General features: G+C 43.2%; 1 protein-coding gene across 1 annotated transcript in view; it reads left to right on the plus strand.

Moving 5' to 3' along the window:
* Positions 1 to 588: 588 nt before the first annotated feature.
* The window catches only part of Itga8 (integrin subunit alpha 8), a 174,661-nt gene continuing 151,751 nt past the window's right edge, over positions 589 to 23,498 (plus strand). Inside the window, exons 1-2 of the mRNA XM_051151312.1 lie at positions 589 to 989; positions 1,570 to 1,703. Coding sequence (XP_051007269.1) covers positions 784 to 989; positions 1,570 to 1,703 — 340 coding nt within the window. The 5' untranslated portion in view covers positions 589 to 783. The remainder of the gene's footprint in view (positions 990 to 1,569; positions 1,704 to 23,498) is intronic.

The raw sequence follows: 23,498 nt of genomic DNA on the forward strand, positions 1-23,498 counted from the left end.
TTGATACTCGCGGTGTAGACTTCCTGTTGTTTCCAACTTTCACCCCCAAACCCTGCTTTCATAAACTGTGACTTTGCGTTCTTCACCAAAACGTCACAGGATTGAGGTTTTACTACCAAGTCATACAGTATGGCAGAGATGCCTTTGAAAAGTCTGCAGAACACCTACAGGATACTAGTATATCAGCGGAATAGGAGAGAAAGAAGATCGTTACATTTCTGTTTCAAATCCCTTTCACAGAAGAAGAGACGGATTGACCCTATAATTCCCTCAAAGGTAGAGATGACACACACACAATCACTCTTTTCTGGAGGTGGGATACACTTGCATTCTTCCATCCGAGCCACGCAATTGTGGGAAACAAGTGAACTCCCGTCCCGTATGGAACACCGCATTTTCCAAAACAACGGCTTGAGGTGTCATCTGTGAGATTTAGATGTTCTTTAAGATTGCAAGTGATGGAGAAATCCAGCAGGCGCAACTAGCATCAGGCGCTTGATCCTGTACTGAACCACAAGCTCCGGCCCGCGGCCTGGGAACCCGCCGCTAGAGGGCGCCGAGAGCGCGCCTGCCTCCTCAGCCCACCGCTGGAGAGGGTCGAGCGCGGACGGCTGCTGCTAGCACAGAGCGGCTGGGTTGGCGGGCCGCACAGGACGCGAGGACTGTCACTGTGGACGCGCCGAGCTCACCAACCCGGGACAACGGCCTCTGGGCAGCATCAGGCCTTTTCCTCTGGACTCGACGCTCCCGATCCCGGGTGAGCAGCGTTCAGGGCGTAGAGTGATGTCTGCGGAAGCCCACAGCAGTCCCCGGGGGAACCCAGCGCCTTCGTTCGAGCTTCTCTTTTGCGTTTTGGCTGCACTGGGGATGCTGTGGTCCCCCGCATCGCTGGCGTTCAACTTGGACGTAGACAAGCTCACCGTGTACACTGGCCCCGAGGGCAGCTACTTTGGCTACTCACTGGACTTCTACATACCTGATGCGCATACGTAAGTAGCTGGGTTGGGTTGGTGGAGCGCTCCCGGATCCAGTCCCTGTCCCTCGGTGGTCCCCACAGCCCGGAGGAAAGGATGTCTGATATTGCAGCTCTTTGCCTACCACCAGCTCTTTCTCTCCTGGCTTATACTAGATATACGTGCTCTGTGAGCCTGGAATTGGAGATGCTCCACTTGTATACAAGTCGGACAGGAGCATCATGCCAAGGAGAGAGTGGGACCGGACAGACTCTGGGCAATCTAAAAATAAAGATCACAACACGGTCTGTTTCTACTGAGCTCTTAGCAACTAAGGTCTGGGTGCAAGCGCCGTAAGTTACAGGCATTTGGGATCTGCCCTCTGCTTTCCCCATAACTGTCACCACCTACCTCCACCTAGACATTCAGAGCCATTAGCAGCTCCTTCCAAAACCAGGTTTCTGATGCTAATAGACTTCCAAAGAGGAAATCAAGTTTGGCAGTGTTTCCACTGTAAATCTGTTTGTTCCCACCACCTCAGCCACAGTTTCTACATACTGAGCGCACAGGTTTATGATCCCTGAGGAGTGAGTGACTTTCTCCAACCCTTTTGTAGAGCCAGTGTCTTGGTGGGGGCGCCCAAAGCCAACACTAGCCAGCCGGATATCGTAGAAGGGGGAGCTGTCTACTACTGTCCCTGGCCGGCAGAGAGGTCTGCACAATGCAAGCAGATACCGTTTGACAACACCAGTAAGTGATGCTATTCTGCACTGTGGCCCCTGGTTAAAAAGAACCAGAGCCTTCCTCCGTGGTAACTTCGCGTTCTGTTTCCACTCCAAATGTAAATCTGAGTGTTTGGGTGCATCTGGTAACTTCTGTTTCCCTACTGTTCAGAGGTAAACACTAGGGGGAGTGGGTGCTTGGAAGAGATAGAAAGTTACAACCTGTGGAGTTTGGGGGCACACTCCTTTAATCCTGGTTGGCAGAGGCAGGCTGGTCTCTCTGAGTTCAAGGTCAGCCAGAGTTACAGCTTTACCTTGACTATAGAGAGAATTGGGTTGTTCCTCCAATGCAGACCTGGGGAAAAGACTTTACTTCGGAGCATTTTTGTGCTCCTCTAGTTCCCAAGTCCCGAGTTGGGACGTCCCGTACAGCAGATCCAGACTGCAGCCTGGGGTGCTTGCCATGCTAATTCTTTATAGAAAGGAAGAATTTTCTTTCAAAATATTGGACATTGGATGCAAAATACTACATGCAGCATGTGGATGGACTACATTCATTCCCCAAATCCCTAGACAGATGTTTTTTATTTAATTAAAGGGAAAATACATTTTAAACAATTCAGTCTGGTTATGTTTCATCTGCTGGTTTCTTTTCTTTTCTTCTTTTTTTTCCTTGTAGGTCCTAAGAAAATAATTTAAAAGTAGTGTTTTGAAAATATTACCATTCAGTGTTTTAGCTTGTACCACCCAAATGTTATCATTTAAATTATATATATATATATATATATATGAATAGATATCGCTCTTCAAAAATATAAATATGTTAGATCACATGACAGGGTGTGATGGGCAGTAGTTTACAACACCTTGTCCATGGCATATTTATTTTATGATGTCATTCTTGCTTTCCTTGTGGTTATCTAGATGTCCTGCATCTAGAATTTACATAAATGTCCATTTTCACAGAATTTTGATGACACTAGTTGGTTAGTACTCATGGCTTTAATCTGTATTATTTATGTTGAGAAGAAAAATAATTCCAGGGCTATGAATATGGAAATCATTTTAAAGAAAAAATATGCAATCCTTGCCTTGAATTATGACCCAATTAAGAAAATGTTTTATAGAAGCATTTTTGAAATTATATTCCCATGCCCATCTATGGTTGCAATATCTAGTTTGTTATTTCATTAAATAATGTGGTCATTTGATGCCAGGTTTATAAGCCTTTATTCTTTGCGATAAGTTTAGCAACTGAAAAATTTAAATCTTTTGTGAACAGCACAATGAAGTTTTAGCCCCTTTCTGATCTCCGGTTTAAGAACAAACTTCTGGGGCCAGGGAGGCAGCTCAGTGGGTAAAGAGCTTGCTGCACAATCATGAAGGCCTGAGTTCGATCCCCGGTACTGTGTTAAAGCTTGGTGTCCTGGGGTGTGCCTGCGACCTCGGAACTTGGGTGTGTGGTGGACAGAAGCCCTTAAGGTGTTTTCTAGTCAACACCGCGAGCACCAGGTTCCACGTGAGGCCACACCTCAAACAAGAAGTGATGGGGAAGGATATAACCTCAAACTCTGGCTTCCACATATGCTACTTGAGCAAGCACGTCTACACACATGCATATTCCGTACACACATGCACACACAAAGACTTTGTCTAAGATTTGATTACACAAGCATAAAACCAATGTCATTTTAATCATCTGAGCCCAAATAACTTTTTTAACATTTATTTTTATATACCTCTGTGTGTGTGTGTGTGTGTGTGTGTGTGTGTGTTTGTGTTACATGTGCATGAGTGCCCATGGAGGCAAGAAGAAGGCATTGGATCACCTGAAGCTGGAGTCACAAGGGTTGTGGGTGCTGGGAATTGAACTCACGTTCTCTGGAAGAATGACTAACTATTCAGCCATCTCTCCAGTGACTAATCTATATAGTTAAAATGTAATCTAAATCCAGACCTTAAAACATAAAAGTAGAAATCACCGTTGAATTTTGATTCAAAAAAAGAAAGCATTTAAATGTTGAAATGATTGATTCCCCCACCACCACCACCAAGCAGCAAGGTCTAGTCATACAAATGAATTTAATGACTTTCTAGCATATCCTATAATTCATGAAATCAGTTTGTAGTTGGCATTTTGTTTTCATTGGCTAATGGAAGGCTTGGTGTCTGCCCAGATTGACTATACCCAGCTGTCTTTGTCAGAGCTAGCCCCAGTTGATGGCATGATCAGTAGATAAAGGCCACGGGATCTAGGTAGCAAACTGACTGGCAAGTTGGCATCTCCAGCCAAAACTTTCCATGTTAAATTACAGTTGTTAATATTTTCGAACATTCATGCTAAAACGATTGTTTGGGCCTTTGAGTTCACTTTTCTTTAGCAAACTAATGGTGAAAGCTTATGTTTGAACTTCCAGCATGGCCCACAGGAATGCACTTATCTCACATTGTGGCTGAACTTATATTTGCAACAGAACAGAAGGGGACAAGCTAGGTCAGTGTTGGCAATTACCTAAGAAAGAAAATAATGTCAAGAAAAGACCTTCCTTTGTTACTTAGAGAATGGTTAAGGGGTGCACGGCCTCTCTGTGTGGTTCTGAGGAACATAGTAGGATGCCCCAGGACCCAGGCATTGAGGTTATGTTTTATAAACATATACAAGATTTCTGCTTTGGGGTGTTGTGTGTGTATGTGGGGGGGGTGGTTAGTAATTAAACCTGCACATACTAGGTAAAAGCTGAGCTACTGAGCTCCAGCCCTAGCCTCTACATGTTTAGAGATTTTTGTTGATAGAGACATGCTTCAAACTAATACACTTATCAAGCCATGACCATAGTAATTTGAGAATTCATGAATGGAACAAAGTGAAGGAACAGAAAAAAATGAATATTCCTGAAATAATTACACAAGACTCTCTCTCTGTCTCTCTCTGTCTCTCTCTCTGTCTCTCTCTCTCTCTCTCTCTCTCTCTCTCTCTCTCTCTCTCTCTCTCTCTCGCGCGCATGCGCATGTGTGTGTGTGTGTGTGTGTGTGTTTCTGTGTGTGCATGTGAGTGCTTGTGCAGGTGTACATGTACATGTGTTTCTGTGTGTAGAGACCAGAGGCTGATTCTAGGCGTCTTCTGCAATCTCTCCCCACTCGATATATTTGAGTTAGTATCTCTCACTGAACCCTGAGCCCCCAGATTTGCCTCTCCTGTGTGCCCAAGGAGCCCCAGGGGTCTTTCTTTTTCTATCTTCATAGCACCTGGGTGTTGTTCTGTGCCGGATGACCAAAGCCACACTGTAGTCCTTACGCAGCAAGCGCCTTATTGACTCAGCCATTTCCTCAACCCCAAGAAGGTTGTTATTATTATTTCAGAAGCAGTGAGGTAGGAAAAGCTGCCCAGAATTTAAGAGAAATCACGGGTCCGGGCTGGAATTAATACTTCAATGAGCTGGAAAGAGAGATGTCTCACTGAAAAAAGAAGATACAAATCTCTGGGAAAGAAAAAAAAAATCCCCGTGTCAACCAAGAGGGGGTACTGTGAGTCTAGAAACAGGTTTTTTTTTTTTTTTTAATTTTTCTATAGGAAATATGGAGGAGAAGTGGGCGGGGACTCAGAAGCCCAGGTTCCAGTGTGTGCTCCTGAGTGGGTACTGATACCCCATGCCTAATTTGTCCAGTTATTTAATTCACATGGCCCAGGAGAGAGGACTTGATAGTAGCTGTAATTTGATGCAAAGCTGTGAAAGCAAAGATGGGACCACAGGAGCCCACAGAGCTGATTTCTACTTGAGCATCAGCATTGTGTGCAGAGGGGACCATTAGAATCCAGGCTGGATGGTGGCCACAGGCATCCCCAGCTCTGGGCCTCCATGGTCAGTATTGCAGATGCATGAACTTGACCGGTAACTGCTGCAGCGTGGCCCTTCTGTATTCCTGCTCACAGTTCCTAATCTCTTATACAAGGCAACTACTTAAAACTCATTTTGGGAATCCGGAAACCGATCTCAAAGGTATGAACAAGACCGCGCACAAAGGCACAGCAGCAGACATAGGCTGCTTTCCAGGAGGAAGCCAGTCTTCTTGGAGTCCAAGTTCATGGTCTCTAGTGGGCCGGTGGAGCCAGAGAGGCATGGAGCACCCTCCCTCCCTAACTCTGGCCCAGGCTCACCTGCCCACCAGAGTTGGAGCTGCAATCCCCAAGAAAAATATCTTCTTCCCCTGAGAGGCTAAACCAAGAAGCAATTTTGGCAAGAGGCTTGGGGAGGCCAGGGGTTTCCGAATCAAGCTTGTCCTTGATGGAACTTGTGGATTGCAGTGCCCCTGCTGAGTCTGTTTAGAGTCCCCTAGTGAGTTGCTTCCTGGAAAAAGGAAGACAGTGTCTTTTCTCGAGAAAATAGGGGCTGTGACTTAGGGCCACAAGCAAGGTGGCATCCATGTATTGGTGTGTATACAGTGCCAGGCATACATGTGTTCTGTGTTGCCAGGGTTCCTCTGTAACGCTACCCACTGTTCATGTCTTTCACTCTGTCTGCTTTTCTCATTATATCTCAAAGCAAAATATCAAGAAAATCTGATGTTCTCAAGGAAGTTGTTTTACCTTGTCCCTGCCTTGGGATGTCTACCACTTAGTGTTTTGCTGGCGTAACTCACTCAGTGTTCTCAGTTAGACACTGAGGTAGACAGCCATATAACTTAGTCTTAGAACCAACCTTCATTTATTTAAGACTAACTGCCTCCCTTTAAAAGTTACCTGACAACTTAGTTCTTTTTGTTAACAGATCATCATTTTATTCCTACCTTATCAACTTGGGTTTTATTTTTCACTGTATCATGTGATAAATGCAAAACTAGAGGAAGTTTCCAGTGACCCAGGACTTCAAACGCATGAATAGCATCAAATTCTGGTCCTTTCAAGTGCAGAAAGAGGGGCTTTTAAAGGAAGCATATGGTAGTGGGGGAGGTGCAAAGAGCAGATAATTTTTCTGCTCTGTACAAAATCAAGTTCCAAAGAGTCAGTTCTCTCTTCCCAGCTTGGTTACTCTGTTACTTCAATGGGATGACATTCCTCCTGTTGGCTGAATCGATGTCTTTCACTTTTGCCTCTGAACTGTGCCCCGCTCATACAAAGCTTAAAACCTCACATCTGCCTCATGCATGCGAAGCACCAAGGCTCATTTCTTTTTTTTTTTTTTTTTACCTCCACCTTCCGCAGCGATGTGTGGGTGTGGTAAAGATCAGTAGGCTAGAGCCCTTCAGGTAACGGATGGGATGAACGGAATAGACATTTTCAGCTATGGCTCACCAAAGGGTACAGGGCTAACCTCTGTAACCAAGCACCATCCGGGAAATTTTTGTCAGTTTTTGATTCTCAAGTGGCACACTTGGAGGAGAAAGCTAGTGGCATGTGCTAGTATACGGTAGCAATTGTCATAACAGCAGTAAGTACAGAGGCAGTCGGCAGGATCCACTCATTGTTAAGAGACCCACGTGAGAGAGGAAACAGGAAGCGGTGGGAAGCACTGCTGGGATAAGCCAACTGAGAAAGACGGCTAGAATTTGCTTTAATGTAGTATCTTTGTGGAAAAAGAGAAAAAGAAAGACATAAAATGTTAGGTAATTTGGTTAGGGCCTTTCTTTTATTTTTTAAAATATATTTTATTAATTTATTCATATTACACCTCAATTGTTATCTCATCCCTTGTATCTTTCCATTCCTTCCTCCGTCTCATTTTCCCCAGAACGGCCAGGTTTTTGCTGGGATTTGGCTTGGAAAATGGAATCCCTTGTTTTATGCGGTCTGTTCTCTTCCGTGTTGCCGGAGCCCGGGGACTGGCTGGTTTTGTGATAGCACCAGTTTCCTTGTGTGAGAGATGGGAAACGTGTTGGTGACAGAGCCTTGCTCTTCCAGCCTCCCTCTCCCTCCACCCATCCCTAGTGGTGGGTGGAGGGGAGATCATGCTTTGTTCAGGAACAAAGGGAAAGGAAAATACAGATCAGAGCAACTCAAGCAGAGGACAGAAGGAAGAAGCTGAGTATGACAGGACTCAGGAAGAGCAGCAAGCTGTTCTCCAGCAAGTTCAGATGAAAGGAAGAAGATGGAGGAGGAGGATGCAGTGATAACCTTCTTTGAAGGGTCCACAGTGGAGCCAAGGGTGCTGGTGCAGACGTGTATGCCCAGCTACCTGGAAGGCTGAGGTTGGAATATCAATGACCCCAGCCCTGCATGGGCAACAGAGTAAGTCCAAATACAGCTCAGACAACTGGCAGGGACCAAGCTTTAAAACAAAAGGCACAGGGAGGGTGCGATAGAACTTAGCGGTGGAATGGGGAAGCTCTAGGATCGGTGCCTGGCACAGCAAACTGATGAAGATGAGGATGAAGGGCATTGAGGACAACAGAACAAGGGATCTATCTGGTTGGCAGAGAGATTTCTTAACATGCATGAGGCCTTGAGTTTGATTCCCATCACTGGTGTTGTTAAAAGTATGGCCTACTAAATGTTTATTATTAGGTTTATAGTTTATTACAGTGGTTCTTCTAAGCCGCTATCAATCAAGAAAAGACACAGACATCTGTTGTGTTTTTTTTAGAATAGCCTTCACCTGGGGCATGGCAGATATCACCTCCTAACCTGTCTTTTACCTCCCAAGCCTCCATACCATGGCATCTGTTTCTAATAATTTCTCTTGGGCTACCTCTCATCCATAATTCCATAAATACCTGCTAATGTTCTCCATCTCCTCATCCATGCCAGTCAGGCCTTGTGCTCTCTCCATCTAACCATCATGGTGGTTCCCCTTCCTACTTCTCCTCCTCCTCCTCTTCCTCTTCCTTCCCTTTCTCTTCTTCCTCCTCCTCTTCCTTTTCCTCCTCCTCTTCCTTTTCCTCCTCCTCTTCCTTTTCCTCCTCCTCTTTCTCTTCTTCCTCCTCTTCCTCTTCCTCCTCCTCTTCCTCTTATTCCTCTTCATCCTCTTCCTCATCCTTTTCTTTCTCCTCTTCCTCCTCCTCCTCTTCCTCCTCCAGTACCTGTATCTGACTTTTTCCCAAGTTCCTCTCCCAAAGCCCATGAACCTTCACTCTGCCCCTTCCTTCTGCCTTGCCCAGGTGTAGGCCTTTTATTCCACCAATCAGGGAGGCAAGGTTACACAGCAATACTTGGGGTATGGTGAGAATGTGTTTGTCAGGGTAACAACTATATCTTGGGAGCCAGTAATTAGCATCAAAATACAGAGCCCCAGACCAACCTCCAACACATCACCAAATAACTAAAGAGTGCCATTTTACTTTTCATAAATATATACAGATGAATATATATGTGTATATATAGAGAGATGTGGAAGACAATATGTATACAAATGCATAGGCAAAAATATTACTGGCTACAGGCCAATCTTGACTGCCCAAGACTTGTCCAGCTGATGCTGGCCTCATAGAGACACCCACTATCCATTCCTAAAGGAATCTCCATTGGCTCAGACCTCCCCACAACAAACAACTGAGTCCTGATAGGAGAAGGGAGGAGGCAGCGGACCCCACAGTGCTTAGCAACCGAGGGAGAGGGAGGAAGCAATTAGAAAGAGGAAGCCCTTGAAACTCCAAGTAGAAATGGGAAACAGATCTGCTCCACGGCTAGTTGAGTCGTACGAACACTAGGCGCCTGTTGCTTAATCTGCAGAATTCTCTCAAGAAGCTGGAGTGTGTGAGGCAACAACAGGCTTCCCGGTTCTTGGCAAGACTACTCCAGACAACAGATGCAGCTTTCTGAGAGAAATATTGAAAATAGTCTTGAAATTATTCTGAGAGAGGAAAACTGCACTTTGACATTCAAGCTGACTGCCTGAATGTCCTGTGTAGAGTCTTGCATTCATGAGGAAGCCGAGGACCATGGCCAGCACTGTGGTGATGCCTGCTTAGCTCTGCTCACTTGGTACTGTCTAGTTACACAAACATAGGTCTTTGTGGAAAATGCATAGAAAGCTAATGATAGTTTCATTCGAAGCATCCACTCATCCTTTAACCAACAAACATGTCTAGTACATTTAATGAAAATGTCTGACTTTTCACAATTCAATTTCAGCACATGCTTACTAAAAACATGTGTAGCTGCGGGCAAAGTGTACCTGCATAAAGAATCCTAAGTAGATTACGAGTAATGTCAGTTGTAGGCCATGCTGTAAGGAGGTTGGAGATAGGCACGCAAATTGTGATTCACTGGTAAGTGGTTTCTATTCAAAGCATTCTATCTCTCACACCAGGTCTGCACCGTTATGAAGTGCACATGGGCAGAGCTTGGGTGACCGTCACCAGACGGTCTGCGGGGAGTGCCATTCACTCAGCCATGCAGAAAGGCCAAAGCTGGCATCTTTGATGCTAAGGGTAGCAGCCCAGAGGTCCCTCAAGATGAGAAACATTTCTAGATCCACAAACACTGCCCAGAGTCGTCCTTCACCCTTTGGATTATTTTTGTAAAGATAAGGTGTCCATTACAAAACCGGGGCTCTCTTGACATGCTTGTTGAGCATTCCAAAGGGCAGGAGCTGACTTTAAAGGGGCAGCAGGAAGCAACCGGGGCAGCCTGGTGGAACTTTCTTCATCCTCGTTATTGTGGTGCCTGCTTGACTAAATGCAACTGTCAAAATCCATAGGAGGTATATAAGGACGAATTTTCCCATAAGTAGAATAACAACAAAAATTTAAAATGCAGAGGGGGAAATATGTGTTTTGAGACCATAACAACATTATTTATTTAATATGAGCACATTTGGCTCTGTAGCCATTGCTTTGAGTAGATGGGCATTAAGATCTTTAGGCTATGGCAACTTCTGATCTAATAAAAAATCAAAACGTGTAAGAATATCTATTTGGAATGATGAGTGCAGACCATTTCTCGGGAGTGAGAGTGAAGATGCAGGACTGTCTTTGTCATTCTTTAAATTAAGGCTAATATTCGGAATGCATTTGGTAATAGAGCTGTGAACAAAGACGTATTGAGTAAGAATGATGTCCTAACCTGCAGGTCCACGGCTCATGGAATCTGGGTGTGGGACTCTCATCTGTAGTCACCAAGCTGACTGCCCACTTGAAGCACAGTATCTTACATATTAAAATAAGTACATACCAAAATGAGCACACTGTAAGGCATTTGCTCAGTAGTTTCGGGCTGATTTATCTTTATCTCTGGTATTTGGCATATGGACACAGATTCGTTTATGATAATGCAAAAGCCTCTTTATCAGTCGATCATGATTTCCAGGACACACTGAGGCCAGAGCAAAGGGTGCACAGCATTATTACAGCAACATGTTTAGTCAAAAATCCTATATAACCCATGCTAGTTCCACTATCTGACTCCAGGTCTAGTAAAAACTCCTAATGGCCAGGCTGTGGCTCCATTTCAGCTGCCTCCATTGTCACCCCCCAAAACCCTGCCAGATGGCTCCATTATAAGCCAGCCTCTTGCCACATTGCTTAATTAATGTCTTCCCACAGCGCCTTTCCCTTCACACACATGTTCCAATTGACTTTGGGCTGTTTTGTGGCCTCTTCCTTAACTGCCTAGAATAACTTGTCTCTCAGAAATGATTTTCTTTGGTTGTTGTTGTTCTTTTATTCCCACTTATTTATTTATTTATTTATTACTTTATCACTTCACAGCCTGATCCCAGGCCCTCCCTCCACTACTCCCAGTCCCACCCCCATGTGCCCCCTCCCCCAATTCTCCCACTCTCCTTCTCAGAGAAAAGGAGCACCCTCCCACCCTCTGCCATGAGTACCAACCCACCCTGGCATCTCAAATCACAGCAGGACTAAACACATCCTCTTGCCTTGAGGCCTGACAAGGCAGCCCAGCTAGGTGGAAACAGATCCAAAAGCAGGCAATAGGGTCAGAAACAGACTCTACTCCCATTGTTAGGGGACCTCCATGTTGACCGGGCTGCACATCTGCTACATATGTGCAAGGGATCTAGGTCCAGCCCATGCATGCTCTTTGGTGGTGGTTCACTCTCTGGTGAGCCCCCATGGGCCCCAGCTTATTTATTCTGTAAATCTTCTCACGGTATCCTTGACCACTCTGGCTCCCTCTCTCCTTCTTCCACAAGACTCCTCAAGCTTGCCCTGTTGTTTGGCTGTGGGTCTCTGTATCTGTTTCCATCAGCTGCTGGGTGAAGCCTGTCAGAACACAGTTATGCTAGCCTCCTATCTGCAAGCGTAGCAGAGTTTCACTAAGAGTGTGTCAGGGGCTGGCTCTCTCCCATGTGGTGGGTCTCAGGCCAGTCCCTGGTTTGCCACTCTCTCTATCTCTGCTCCATCTGTACCCCTACGCTTTTTGTAAGCAAGACAAATTTTAGTTCAAAGGTTTTATGGGTGGGTTGGTGTCCCCCTCGCTCCACTGGAAGTCCCAGCTGGCTATATAGGAGGTGGCAATTTCAGGCTCCTTTAACCTGATTTTCCTTCCTATACTTCCAAAATGGGATATATTTCTCGAATTCTAAGATTACCACACATCCTTATACGGAAGAAAAAAATAATAATTTCAACAGCCTAAATATGATAGTCAACTAAGTTAATGCCATAAGTCACATAAGTGTGATATAAACTGAAGTCTGCAAAAGATCAACATGAAAAAGAAAACAACAACAACAACAAAGGATGGACATGGACATGAGAAGTTACTTTTGTTTCAATGTTAATTTAAAAAAAAAATCAAATGAAGAGTACTGGAAGGAGAGTGCAATGAACAGCTGCCTGGAACATACAGGTTCTGGACTGCAGAGAGCTCTCAGTTGGTAAATGCTTGCCCTGATGGCATGCGGACCCGAGTTTCAGCCCTAGAGGCCACGCACTAAGTTCGGTTCAGGGAGACACAGTTGTAATACTAGTGCTGGGCAGGTCAGAGGTCAACACCAGGCCTTATTTCTCAGGTGCTCCCCCACCTGGAGACAAGGACTATCACTGGACTGTAAGTTGCCAAGCCTGCTAGGATGGCTGGCCAGCAAGCCCCAAGGATTCTCCTGTCTCTGTTTTCCCAGCCCCAAGATTATAAACACACATCAACTTGCCTGGCTTTTCAAAACATAGGTCCTGGGATTAGAACTCAGGTTATGTCTGATGCCTATGTCATCTCCCAGCCCTGTCATAATACATTTGGTACTTTAATATTACCTTTTATTTCCAACACATATTTACTTATTACAGCACCACCTGCATATGGTCACAAAGAGAGCCTTGGCCTTGTCTCTAGAGGCTGGGCTAGGAAAAGCAATGACCTGAGGGACAGAGAGGGGTGTGTGTATGCGCACGAGCATTTATGTCAGACTGGATGGATCACCAGCTTTCTATCACTACTTAGAAAATTAGGACAGACTTGAGCAGCTTTGAGCAATGCACATTGATTGCCACACAGCTCTGGAAGTCCAAGTCTAAAATCGTCTCCCTGAGTTAAAATCAAGACCTTGGCAGAGCCATGTTCCTTCTGGAAGCTCTTGGGAAGAGCTGTTTGCTTGACTTTCCCAGGCTGTAGGCTGCCCCTGTGCTTTGGCTGGTGGCCCTTTCCATTTTTAAAGTCCACACTATTGGCCACATGCTTCTGTGTGGCTTCTTTGGGCATGCTTTTTTGTTTGTTTGTTTGTTTGTTTTACAGAACTCCTGTTCTTATACTGGGCCACATTAATAAGCAAGAGACCCTGTCTGTCTTAAGGTCAGGTGATCTGGAGTGTACGCCAGATGTAGCTCTCCTTTATTGTTAGTTACTTGTAACTTACCTATAAGTTTGTTTACACGTGGAAGCTATTATTTAACCTAACCCAAGTGGTCAATAGAATTTCACTGAGTGGTGATAATTGAGAAAGAGCCTAAGTTGAGTGAAGGCTATGAGGGAGAAGTGTTTTAGAGTATTGTCTGGATTAAAATATGGGAGTGAATGAATGTGGGCAATAGAGAAAGGCCTGTTCCTAGAGAGAAGGGGGTCAGAAAAAGACTAGAAAATTAGGCCAGAGAGACTTTGAAAGCAAGATTGGGCCATGATCCTGAAGCCACATGATTCTGAAGGCTGTAATCTTCGCTAGTGTGTCTTTATTCACTTATGTACACACACACACACACACACACACACACACACACACAATTTAAAAAGAAATAGATTTTTAAAAAAGAAGTGTGAAAATGTATTTCATAAAGATTGGTAATTGTGTGCAACCAGACCTTTAGCTGTGGTCATTTGAGATACTGGGATGGACACTCAAAACTTCATGGGAATCATGGTTTCTCAGGAGCCTTTTAAAACTTCTGGTTTGCACAGTCTTCCTACTCTCTCTTCTACAGCGACTCCTGAGCCAACAGGGCTCATTGGTTAAAATAGCGCATGAAGTTGGGAAGAAGATTTGGTAGGCAGTAAACTTGGGGAGGTGCAGGAGAGTGGATTAGATCAAAATACATTGCATACATGTCTAAACTTAAGTCCTCAAACTTAAAAATAGCACCTCGATGGGTCACCACTGAACACAGTTACCTGAAGAAGAGCTGAGATCTGTAGACATTCTATGTTCCACAAATGCAAGGGTACAAAAGACATCTCCACATCTACTGAGGAACTATGGATGCTTTTAAGCACGCATACAATGCTTACAAACAAGTCAACATTGTGCTAATGCAATTTCATGGAGTCAGATGAGCAAAAATATATAAAGTGAACCAGAACCTTCTAAAGTCTTTCTAAAAGCCTCAGGCCATTTGGATACAGTGCTCTCCTCTGGAAACACACTCAAAATCATGCCTTAGCCGGCTTCCATGTGTTTGTTCTGCCTGGCACGGTGCAGCCATCCAGTGTGCAGCCAAACATGCTAATGCATTTCCTAGAACTTGACTTTCCTTTCTGCCTTTTCCCCTTCAGAGGAATTGTGGTTTGGGGAGTTTAGGGGTTTCAATATTTGGCAATGTAATCTTTCAGGATTATGATTTCAGAGAGCTTGGATTTTAGGCGCTATAAACCTTACAGATTTTGACCTTTCAGAATTAAACATTTAATATTAGGGCATGGGTGGGGTTGTATCTTTCAGGATTACTACCAGCACTAAATTATATGGTACTTTAATAGCCAGGGTTGAGATTTGGGGTTTTATATTAAAAAAAAAAATGTGCAACCAATGGGGAGTTTTGAGTAGGAAGTAAGATTATTTGAATTGTGGGTTTTTCTTTTTTTTTAAGGATAAGTTTAGCTTTTGGATGGAGAATGCACTATCTGGAACAGGACAGAACACAAGCCAGAACAGAAGCCAAGGGGCCAAGGCAAGGACTTCTCACTACTGCCCAAGGCCAGCAGTACAGCTTGACATGAATAGTGAATAGGAGCGATGGGGGATGAGAGACGGGTGGAACTGGATTTCACATTTCAGTTAGTAGGGTCTCATTCTGGATGGGATGAACAGTGTGAAGAAGAAAGAAAAAGAATGACCTTAGCTCCCAGAGTAAATGGACTGAGAGCCTGGGAACAGTGGAGAGGGAGCAGGCCTTGGAGGAAAATATCAAGAGTTGAATCCAGATATGTGAAATCTGAGATGCTTATTAGGCCTCCAAATGGACGTCAAATGGGCTGTTGGATAAATAGACCCAGGCCTTGTGCAAGATGTCTGGGATTTTAAATTTGGGAGGCCTGTGTAGATGATATTTAAGACAATAGCTTTCTTATGGGGCGTGTGTGGACCAAGAATAGAGCATCAAAAGAGCAAATAGAAACTAGATTATCTCAAGGTTGAAACTGAGACCCAGAGCATGCCAACCTCTAGAAAAGGGTTGGGCATAAAGGGAAGTGTGTAAGGTATGGAGAATGCTATCAGATGAAAGTCAAGATGTCAACAAAGATGTGACGGGGAATGAAAATATTTGTCTTGGTAACTGAAAGTTACGTATTTGGTATTTAAGAGTAGTTTCAAGAGAATGGGCCCATACAGACTGGAAGAAGGTTGGAAGACAGACCAAAGATGTAAAACTATAGGTGGGACTATGGAAATGTCATAATCAAGTAGCTACCTTAGCATGGTTGCAATATGATGGAAAGTATCCAGAGGAAATGTAAGGGAACCGTATTGACTGAAAGAGAGAGTGAGACACACAGATGGGAACGGGTGGTGTTCTAAAACAAACAGAGGGTCTAACCTTGGTGATCATGAAGGGAAGGCTTCTTATCCTTAGTACTAGTGGAAAGGCAAAATTAAAAAAAAAAAACAGCTCTGAGTGGCTGGTAGGTTATGGGTTGTAGGAAGAAAATGACTTTTTCCATCATTTTGCCTTGAGGTTTTTATCAGTGGAACAAAAAGCAAAGTCATCAGCTGAGAATGAGGAGGCAGAGATGGTTGCGAAGAGAAGGGAATGTGGATATGATAAATACAGAACACATCAGGTATTGGAGTAACACAGTGACCAGGCAATAGGTAGACCACAGTTTCTGTATGAATTTGTTGAATGAATGTACCTTTGTCTCCACCCACATAAGGTGTAGGCGCCTTATGCACAGTTCTGACAACCTGAGGCAAACCCGTGGGACCCACAAAGAGAAAGGTGGGAATCAACTCTACAAAATTTTCCTCTGACTACCACAAGCACTGTGGCATACACACAGAAAATCTATATAAACTTTTAGTTGCATGAACTGCTTTATTAGAAGAATGATGGGGATCGTTTTTGCTACATTATCTCCTAACAAAGGAGATGGAGTTCAACTAAGCAAGAGGAAGTAGTTTAAACACGTTTTCAAATGCTACCAAGAGAAGCTGGCTTACCCAGCCCTGAAACCCAAACAGTTACTGTATCTAAAAGCATTCCTCTGCAGTCATATTGAAGACATTTTCATCAACTAGTGACCTTCCTAAGATTCTCACCCTGAGACATTTTCATTACATCATATAAACAAATGATTGGGCATTAAATAGAAACACGCTATGCCTTTGAGAATTACAAGTGATACATAAACCTTATTGGAAGCTCTTGATTTCAAAGTTTGGCCTATAGCTAACACATGCAATCCCAGGTAATTTCTTGAGAAAAAAAAAAAAAAGAGAATTATAAGAGAAAGAGAAAATCTAGAACAGGGGTTTGAGTGAGAATGAGTATTAAAAAAATCAAGAAGGTAAATTAAAATCACATTGGTTGGAATGACAAGAATGACCCTGCCAAGGTAAACATTCAATGTGGCTGATTTTTACAATGGAGAAAAATCTTTGCCACTAGGGCAGAGAATGGATTTGAAGGTGTCAAGCTTGAGCAAGAACAGCCAACCAGGAAGCCATGTCAGCAACTGATGCTGGAAAGCACAGCGGCTGCCATGCAGGATGATGCAACAGAGACAGAAGGAGATGCAGTGAGTTGAAACTTGAGAGAGATGAAGAAAAGAAATTAGCATAAAGTGATGATGTAATGGAATTGTGGACCACAAGGTTGGTAATTGTAAAGGATGTACTCCCGGCTCCTGATTTGGTTAATGGGCTTGCCTCATATCACACAAAACCAATAGACAAGATAGATAGGGCAGTCCTATATATTTAAGTCCTATGGAAAACCAGTGCATTGGAGTTTTATTCCAAATAGAGGTGTCACAGTAGCAAAAAATGAAAAAACGATTTAGGGATGCAGAAAGATTGCATATTTGAATGAAACATGTGCATTTTGTAGGCTAAGGAAAGCTTGCATCAAAGGACATGATGTAGAGAGGCCACTGAAGAGTGACACGTGTGTGTGTGTGTGTGTGTGTGTGTGTGTGTGTGTTTGTATGTGCAGATGAGCACTCATACACATACACGTGCATATCCATTGCTGGGATTGTTAACTGTTTCAACCAATGTGGATGTAGTGAAGTGATTTGTAGACTATGAGGTTGAAGTTGTTGGTTTCATCGCTACAGTCCAGCTGCAGTCACTGCTGCTTCTGCGCCTCTGTGGCACACTGGGAGCTGTCTTTGTCCTTGCTTCTTAGCTTGTCTTCTTCAGATGGCTTCTGATTTCTCTTGGGGAGCTCCTTGGTTTGGCCCCTTGTTTCTAATTTCTCGTTCCTCTTCCTGGACTATATAAATCAGCAGAATTCCCACCCTCCAGAATTATACTGTCTCAACAAAAGTTCCTGTATATTTCCAGAACAATCTTCACATAAAACTGTAGTCAAGTTACACATGAAAACCATTTCAAGTGGGGCTGGAGAGATGGCTCAGAGATGGCTCAGAGATGACTGCTCTTCCAGAGGTCCTGAGTTCAATTCCCAGCAACCACATGGTGGCTCACAATCATCTACAATGTGATCTGATGCCATCTTCTGGCCTGCAGGTGTACATGCAGCAGAGCACTGTATTCATAATAATAAATAAAATCTATATTAAAAACATTTCAAGTAGTATTATATGATGTAGAAAACATATTCATTTTTACTGCTAAGCAAAACTCTAAATAGCATTGGTTAGCTTCTATGGTTATTCAAAACATGAAGCTGGAAATATGTTCTCTTTTTGTTGGGAGCTGATTTAGATATGGAAATAATTACAAAAAATTATGTTCTTATCCAGGGCAGGACAATATATAATAGGAATATTATAATATAATCTTTATTATTGCTTTCCTAAGCCCATACATAATAATGTTATTATTTAAACTCTAAAAACATAAATTTGTCCTATATAAACATACTAATATTTGGTTATATATGGAAAAAAAACATTGAAATTGTGGTTTTGACAAATAAGTTTAGAAGTCTCACAATTTTCTGAACAGAATAATTTATTTTTCTGCTCTTAAATTGTCAGTGGCTGAATGAGTTTACCATGATGAGCAGAAAGTAAATCCAGGAAACTGGATTCTAGTGTGCTTTTAGCTGCCATGTTATAAGACTCTATATTCAGTTACTTAAAAAAGAAAAAGAAAAAAATAAGACAAAACAAAATTCCATGGCCCATCTCTGACACACACACAAAACCCAAGAAAGTACCTTTCCTGTCACAGATACAACTCTAAGGTAACAAATTGTCTTTCAATCAGGTATAAATCACTTTCCCAGATCGTCCATACCTCCACCCAAATATGGAATAATCCGGCTAGCAAATAGCAGAGAAAATACTTCAAGCCATTGTTAACAACAGCACTTAGTTCCACCATTAAGATCCACAGAGAAGGAATCTTTATGCAAAACAATTCATTGTTTAGAAATCATAAAATAACCTATGAATTTTTAACTTAAAAAAAAAAAAGAATTTACAGCCTTATTTATTTATTTGGGGTTGGCAAATAACTCAGAGTCTTATGCATACCAGGGAAACACTCTGACAGTGAGCCACATAGCTAGCCCTCTGTCCTTTGTTTGCTTATTTGTTTTTTCTTGTTTTGTTTTGGGACAGGTGCTCACTAACTAGCCCAAGCTAGCCTCGGACTCAAAATGCTCCTGCCTTTACCATCCAAGTGCACAGATTGCAGGCATGTGCTGTCCTGCCCTCCACTTACAACAGGTTTTAAGGAAATTAGAGAAATTGGAAATAAGAAAGCATTGCTGAGAGAGAGAGAGAGACAGAGAGAGAGAGAGAGAGAGACAGAGACAGAGACACAGAGACACAGAGAGACAGAGAGACAGAGAGATCAGGCGTGAAACCCAATTGAGAACAGGAGAGAGCTAGCAGAATGGAAAGGAGATGCCACACGGAGATCAGCTAGAGCCTGTGCCCTCTGATGTGAACAGGGCATGGAGACTCAATCTGTTAGGCAAAGGGAAGCAGTTACTCACACTGCATGTGTGTTTCCACATTCATGTACGTATCTACGTACGTAGGGTATACATCTAGGTGTAAATCAACAATTTCAGTTAGTAATTTATCGTCCAATCATAGTAAAGCATCTCTTGAATGTCAGAGGCAGAAATGAGTCAGTGAAATTTATTTAAAGACTTGAAAATTCCCAACAGTCAAGAGTGGAGCCTCCGAGCATTCTTTAACATATCCTAATGGAGGGATTGAGAATAATCCATCTGCAACTTTAATTCTCCATGACATAAAATCTGACTCCTGCTCTTCCACTTGGGTTTGTTTGTTTTAGATAAAAGGTTATCTGACACCATCATTTTATCTTGAAATTTATGTATCCTTTATTCTCACATACATAGCTCCAACTTAAATGTAACCTTCAAAGTACATGTTTGATGGAGCTCAAGGCTTAAATGTTTAAAGATCTCTTCCCCCTTTTCTTGATCAAAACTGTCTGAACAGATCCTGCCACAGCTTGAAGAAAGTCCCTGCAGTGGTGACAGACTTGGAAGTGATGACTGAAGGCAAGAGCCAAACTTAACTGTTTTTCCCCAAAGGAGGCCAAAGGCTTTATAAATAGTTTCCCAAAATTGTCTCATCTGCAGAAGTGTTCGGTCCCACCGGTGTGGTTTCAGAATCCCCCACTCCCACCCCCACCCCCTCCCCTACCCCAACCCCCTCCCCGACCCCAATCCTGGTGATCCATCTTCTCTAATTCAATTCTTCTCATCGCCCTAGACAGATTAGAGAGCTCTGTTGTTGCTCATGTGCGTACCACATTCTAAAGCCCTGCAGCCCACTCCTGCTCTGAAACATGCATTCCCCGAAATAAAAAGACCTAAAGCTGGCATGCTCTGCCACCCACTGGGATCTGTCCGCAGACCGCCCAGCTATGCCAGCGTAAGGGAGATCATTTACAGCCCAGAAAGTAGAACAGACAAAGCACTGCTGTTTGCTGACACCCATCAGGTTGGCTCCGTGTCTTTTCAGGATATCTTCAGGTTTGTCATCACCCCCAGATGATAGAAACATATTTTTTTAAATGTAAAGGGTCAGTCTCAACACCCCCCTCCCTCTTTCCTTTCTTCCTTGACATACACACACCAATTGTTCTGAATAATGTATTCTGGGAAAACTTCTGAATGAGTGTGTGGGAACTGGGCCATTCATTCAATAAACACTTATGGACAGCTGACAGGGTGCCATGAATTATTCATTCAAGAAGAGGAAACTGCACAGGAGAGGCAGGATGTCTCTGTGCATGGCATTAATGTATATTATCAAGGGAAAGTCAATGCATGTGAAGATTAGCATACCATCATCTCAGACAGCGGTCAGTGCTATTTTCGAAAGGTACAGAAGACCACAACAGAGTCACAAAGGGTTGGATGACGCAGGAAATGGGTGTGTCGGGGAGGTGGGTGTTTTAACTTCCACCCGAGCAATGAAGAGGAGAGCTCTCTCATCTGTGGAGAGCACAGTGGGAAGAACATTCCAGGTACCAGGAAGAGCAAGGCAGATAGAGGAGGCTGGGCACGTTCACAGGGTAGAACATCAGTGTATCGCCTGTTAACAAAAATCACAAACTGGGGAGTCTGAGGCAGCAGGGAGGCTATGGGACCTCTAAGATATGTAAGGAGTGTTTGTTTGCTTTGTTTTGTTTATCATTCTTTTATTTGGCTCAGAGATACAATAACCATCACTGAGTAAAATGAGGTCAAACTTTCAACAGATGGCTGCTATGGTTTGGATGTGAAGTGTGCTCCACAGACTCATGTGTCTGCTTCCTAGTAGAACACAGAGATCGAAGGTTGTAGACGTTTTAGGTGGGGCCTGGCTGCCAGAGATGGGTTGCTGGGTTGGGGTTGGGGTTTTGAGGGGGGGCGTCTTTTAAAGTATAGCCCAGCCTTAGCTTTAGTCTAGTGCTGTCTGTTTCTTGGTTGATAGGATGTGGCCAGCCAAGTCACCTGACCTGGACTAAGACCCCTCCTGTTGAGACAGCTTCTTCACCAGAGAAAGGACTGAAATGCCCCGACACTGTGGACCAAATTTAGTGTTTCCTCCCTCCAGTGGCTTCTGTCAGTTATTTGGTTATAGTGGGGGGAAAAAAGGAACGAATGTGATGGTGTTAGGACACATGTCTTTTCATGCTGAAATAAGCACCATAGCTCTATCACAGTGTGTAAGAATAAATTTTACATGCATCATAAGCCACATAAGGTTAAAAGACTCGAGGAGAAAAAAAGCTGAAGGAAGGTATTTGCATCATGTATAATGGAAAAAAAAAAAAAAAAAAAAAAGGAATCAACACCTCAATCAGTAAAGCTAGTATGCAAACAAGAAAATAAGCAAAGGACATAAATGAGAAAGTAACAGAAGAAAGTGAATGGTCCACAGACATAAAAAGGTGACCAAAGATACTAATATTGGGCAAACACAAATGAGATTAAAAAAAAGTAAGATGCCATTTCCTAGCCAGGTGGCTGGGAAAACATTAACTATCCTGAACAGTAGATGCCCCACCCCACACTCTACTCTCTGGTGAGCCCATGAGCTACAGTTAATATCCAATAAAATGTATTTTACAACGGTGCTCAGAGCCCACATGCTTAGTAATAGCAAAACAAAAAGAAATAGAATTTTGAATGCCTGTGACATGGATACCTAAAACATACATGGTTTTCTAATGGGATAAAATGCTATATAAGGATTCAGAGGAATGAGTTAGATTTATCTGTTTACCTGGCTAGCCACGTGTGCACCAATGCACCCATCCGTGTTTCTATCTACGCACACATCTGCCTATGCAGCTGGCCACTGATGGCTGTCAATCACAGACTTCTTAAATGTGAACCGCAAACACACTCAGCTGCCTAAAGAGTACAGAACGCTGCTTACCAATTAAAATAATAGTCTATCAAATGTTGGCAAACTACATCTTGAACCATCTTTTCTGATTATATTATTAATTATTATTGTTACACAATCTGTAAGGTACGCATACTTCTAAAGTTTAACTGGCTAACAACTTAAATAATATTTTGTTACAAATGAAAATCATATGGTATTTCTATTTCTGTGCCCATACATAAATTTTTCTTGAAACTCAGCCACGCCCACTTTCCTCTGTACTATCTGTGGTTTGATTTCACCAAGAGTGTAAGACTGGGTAACTGTAATAGACAGCTGTGGAAGATTGCAGTGCCTAAAACATTTATTGTCTAGTCCTGGACAGATTGCAGGTCCTGGATATATATTGTTCACGAAATCGTGTGTGTGTGTGTGTGTGTGTGTGTGTGTGTGTGTGTCTGTGTGTTTGATGTCAACTGTCTCCTTTAATTGCTCTTCAGCTTATTTTTATTTATTTATTTATTTATTTGTGACAGGAGCTCTCACTGAACCTGGAGTGCACCAATTTGGCTAGACTAGCTAGTGCAAGGATCTTCTGGCTTCTACTGTCTCAGTGCTGCGGTTATACAGGCATGCCACCACATCTGTCTTTTACCTAGGTGATGGGCATCAAATTCAATTCCGTATGCAGGCATAACTAGCACTTTCCTCACTGAGCTATCTCCTTAGCGCCTGTGTTGTTTTTTAAACACACACACACACACACACACACACACACACACACACACACACACACACACACACACACAACTCATGATGGTGACACATCCAGAGGAGGAAGTTGGGATGAATAGAAAAGGAACTGCAGTGTTTATGAGTGTGAGAAACCTGTGACATTGTCAATTCCCCTGTGTGCACACGTGTGTGCTGTATTGCCTTTGCACTTTTCTATGCCGACTTTGTTCTTCTTTATAACTTAAAAAGTTCCATGTGTATATATCCCCATTTTATTTAAACTCTCCTGTTGATGGACAGTTCGTTAGGTTGGGTCTGTAACTTAGCTGTTGTGAATCGTGCTGCAGGGAGGCACAAGGGTCTTTGTGATGCACTGACCTGTAGTTCTTAGGGTGAATACCTACGAGGGTGCAAACTTGGTCATATGATAGATGTACTCTCAGATTTTGGAGGAACCCCCATTCTGATTTCCATGTGACTGACTTA

The sequence above is a fragment of the Acomys russatus genome, chromosome 9 (genome assembly GCF_903995435.1).
Source record: "Acomys russatus chromosome 9, mAcoRus1.1, whole genome shotgun sequence".
NCBI lineage: Eukaryota > Metazoa > Chordata > Mammalia > Rodentia > Muridae > Acomys > Acomys russatus.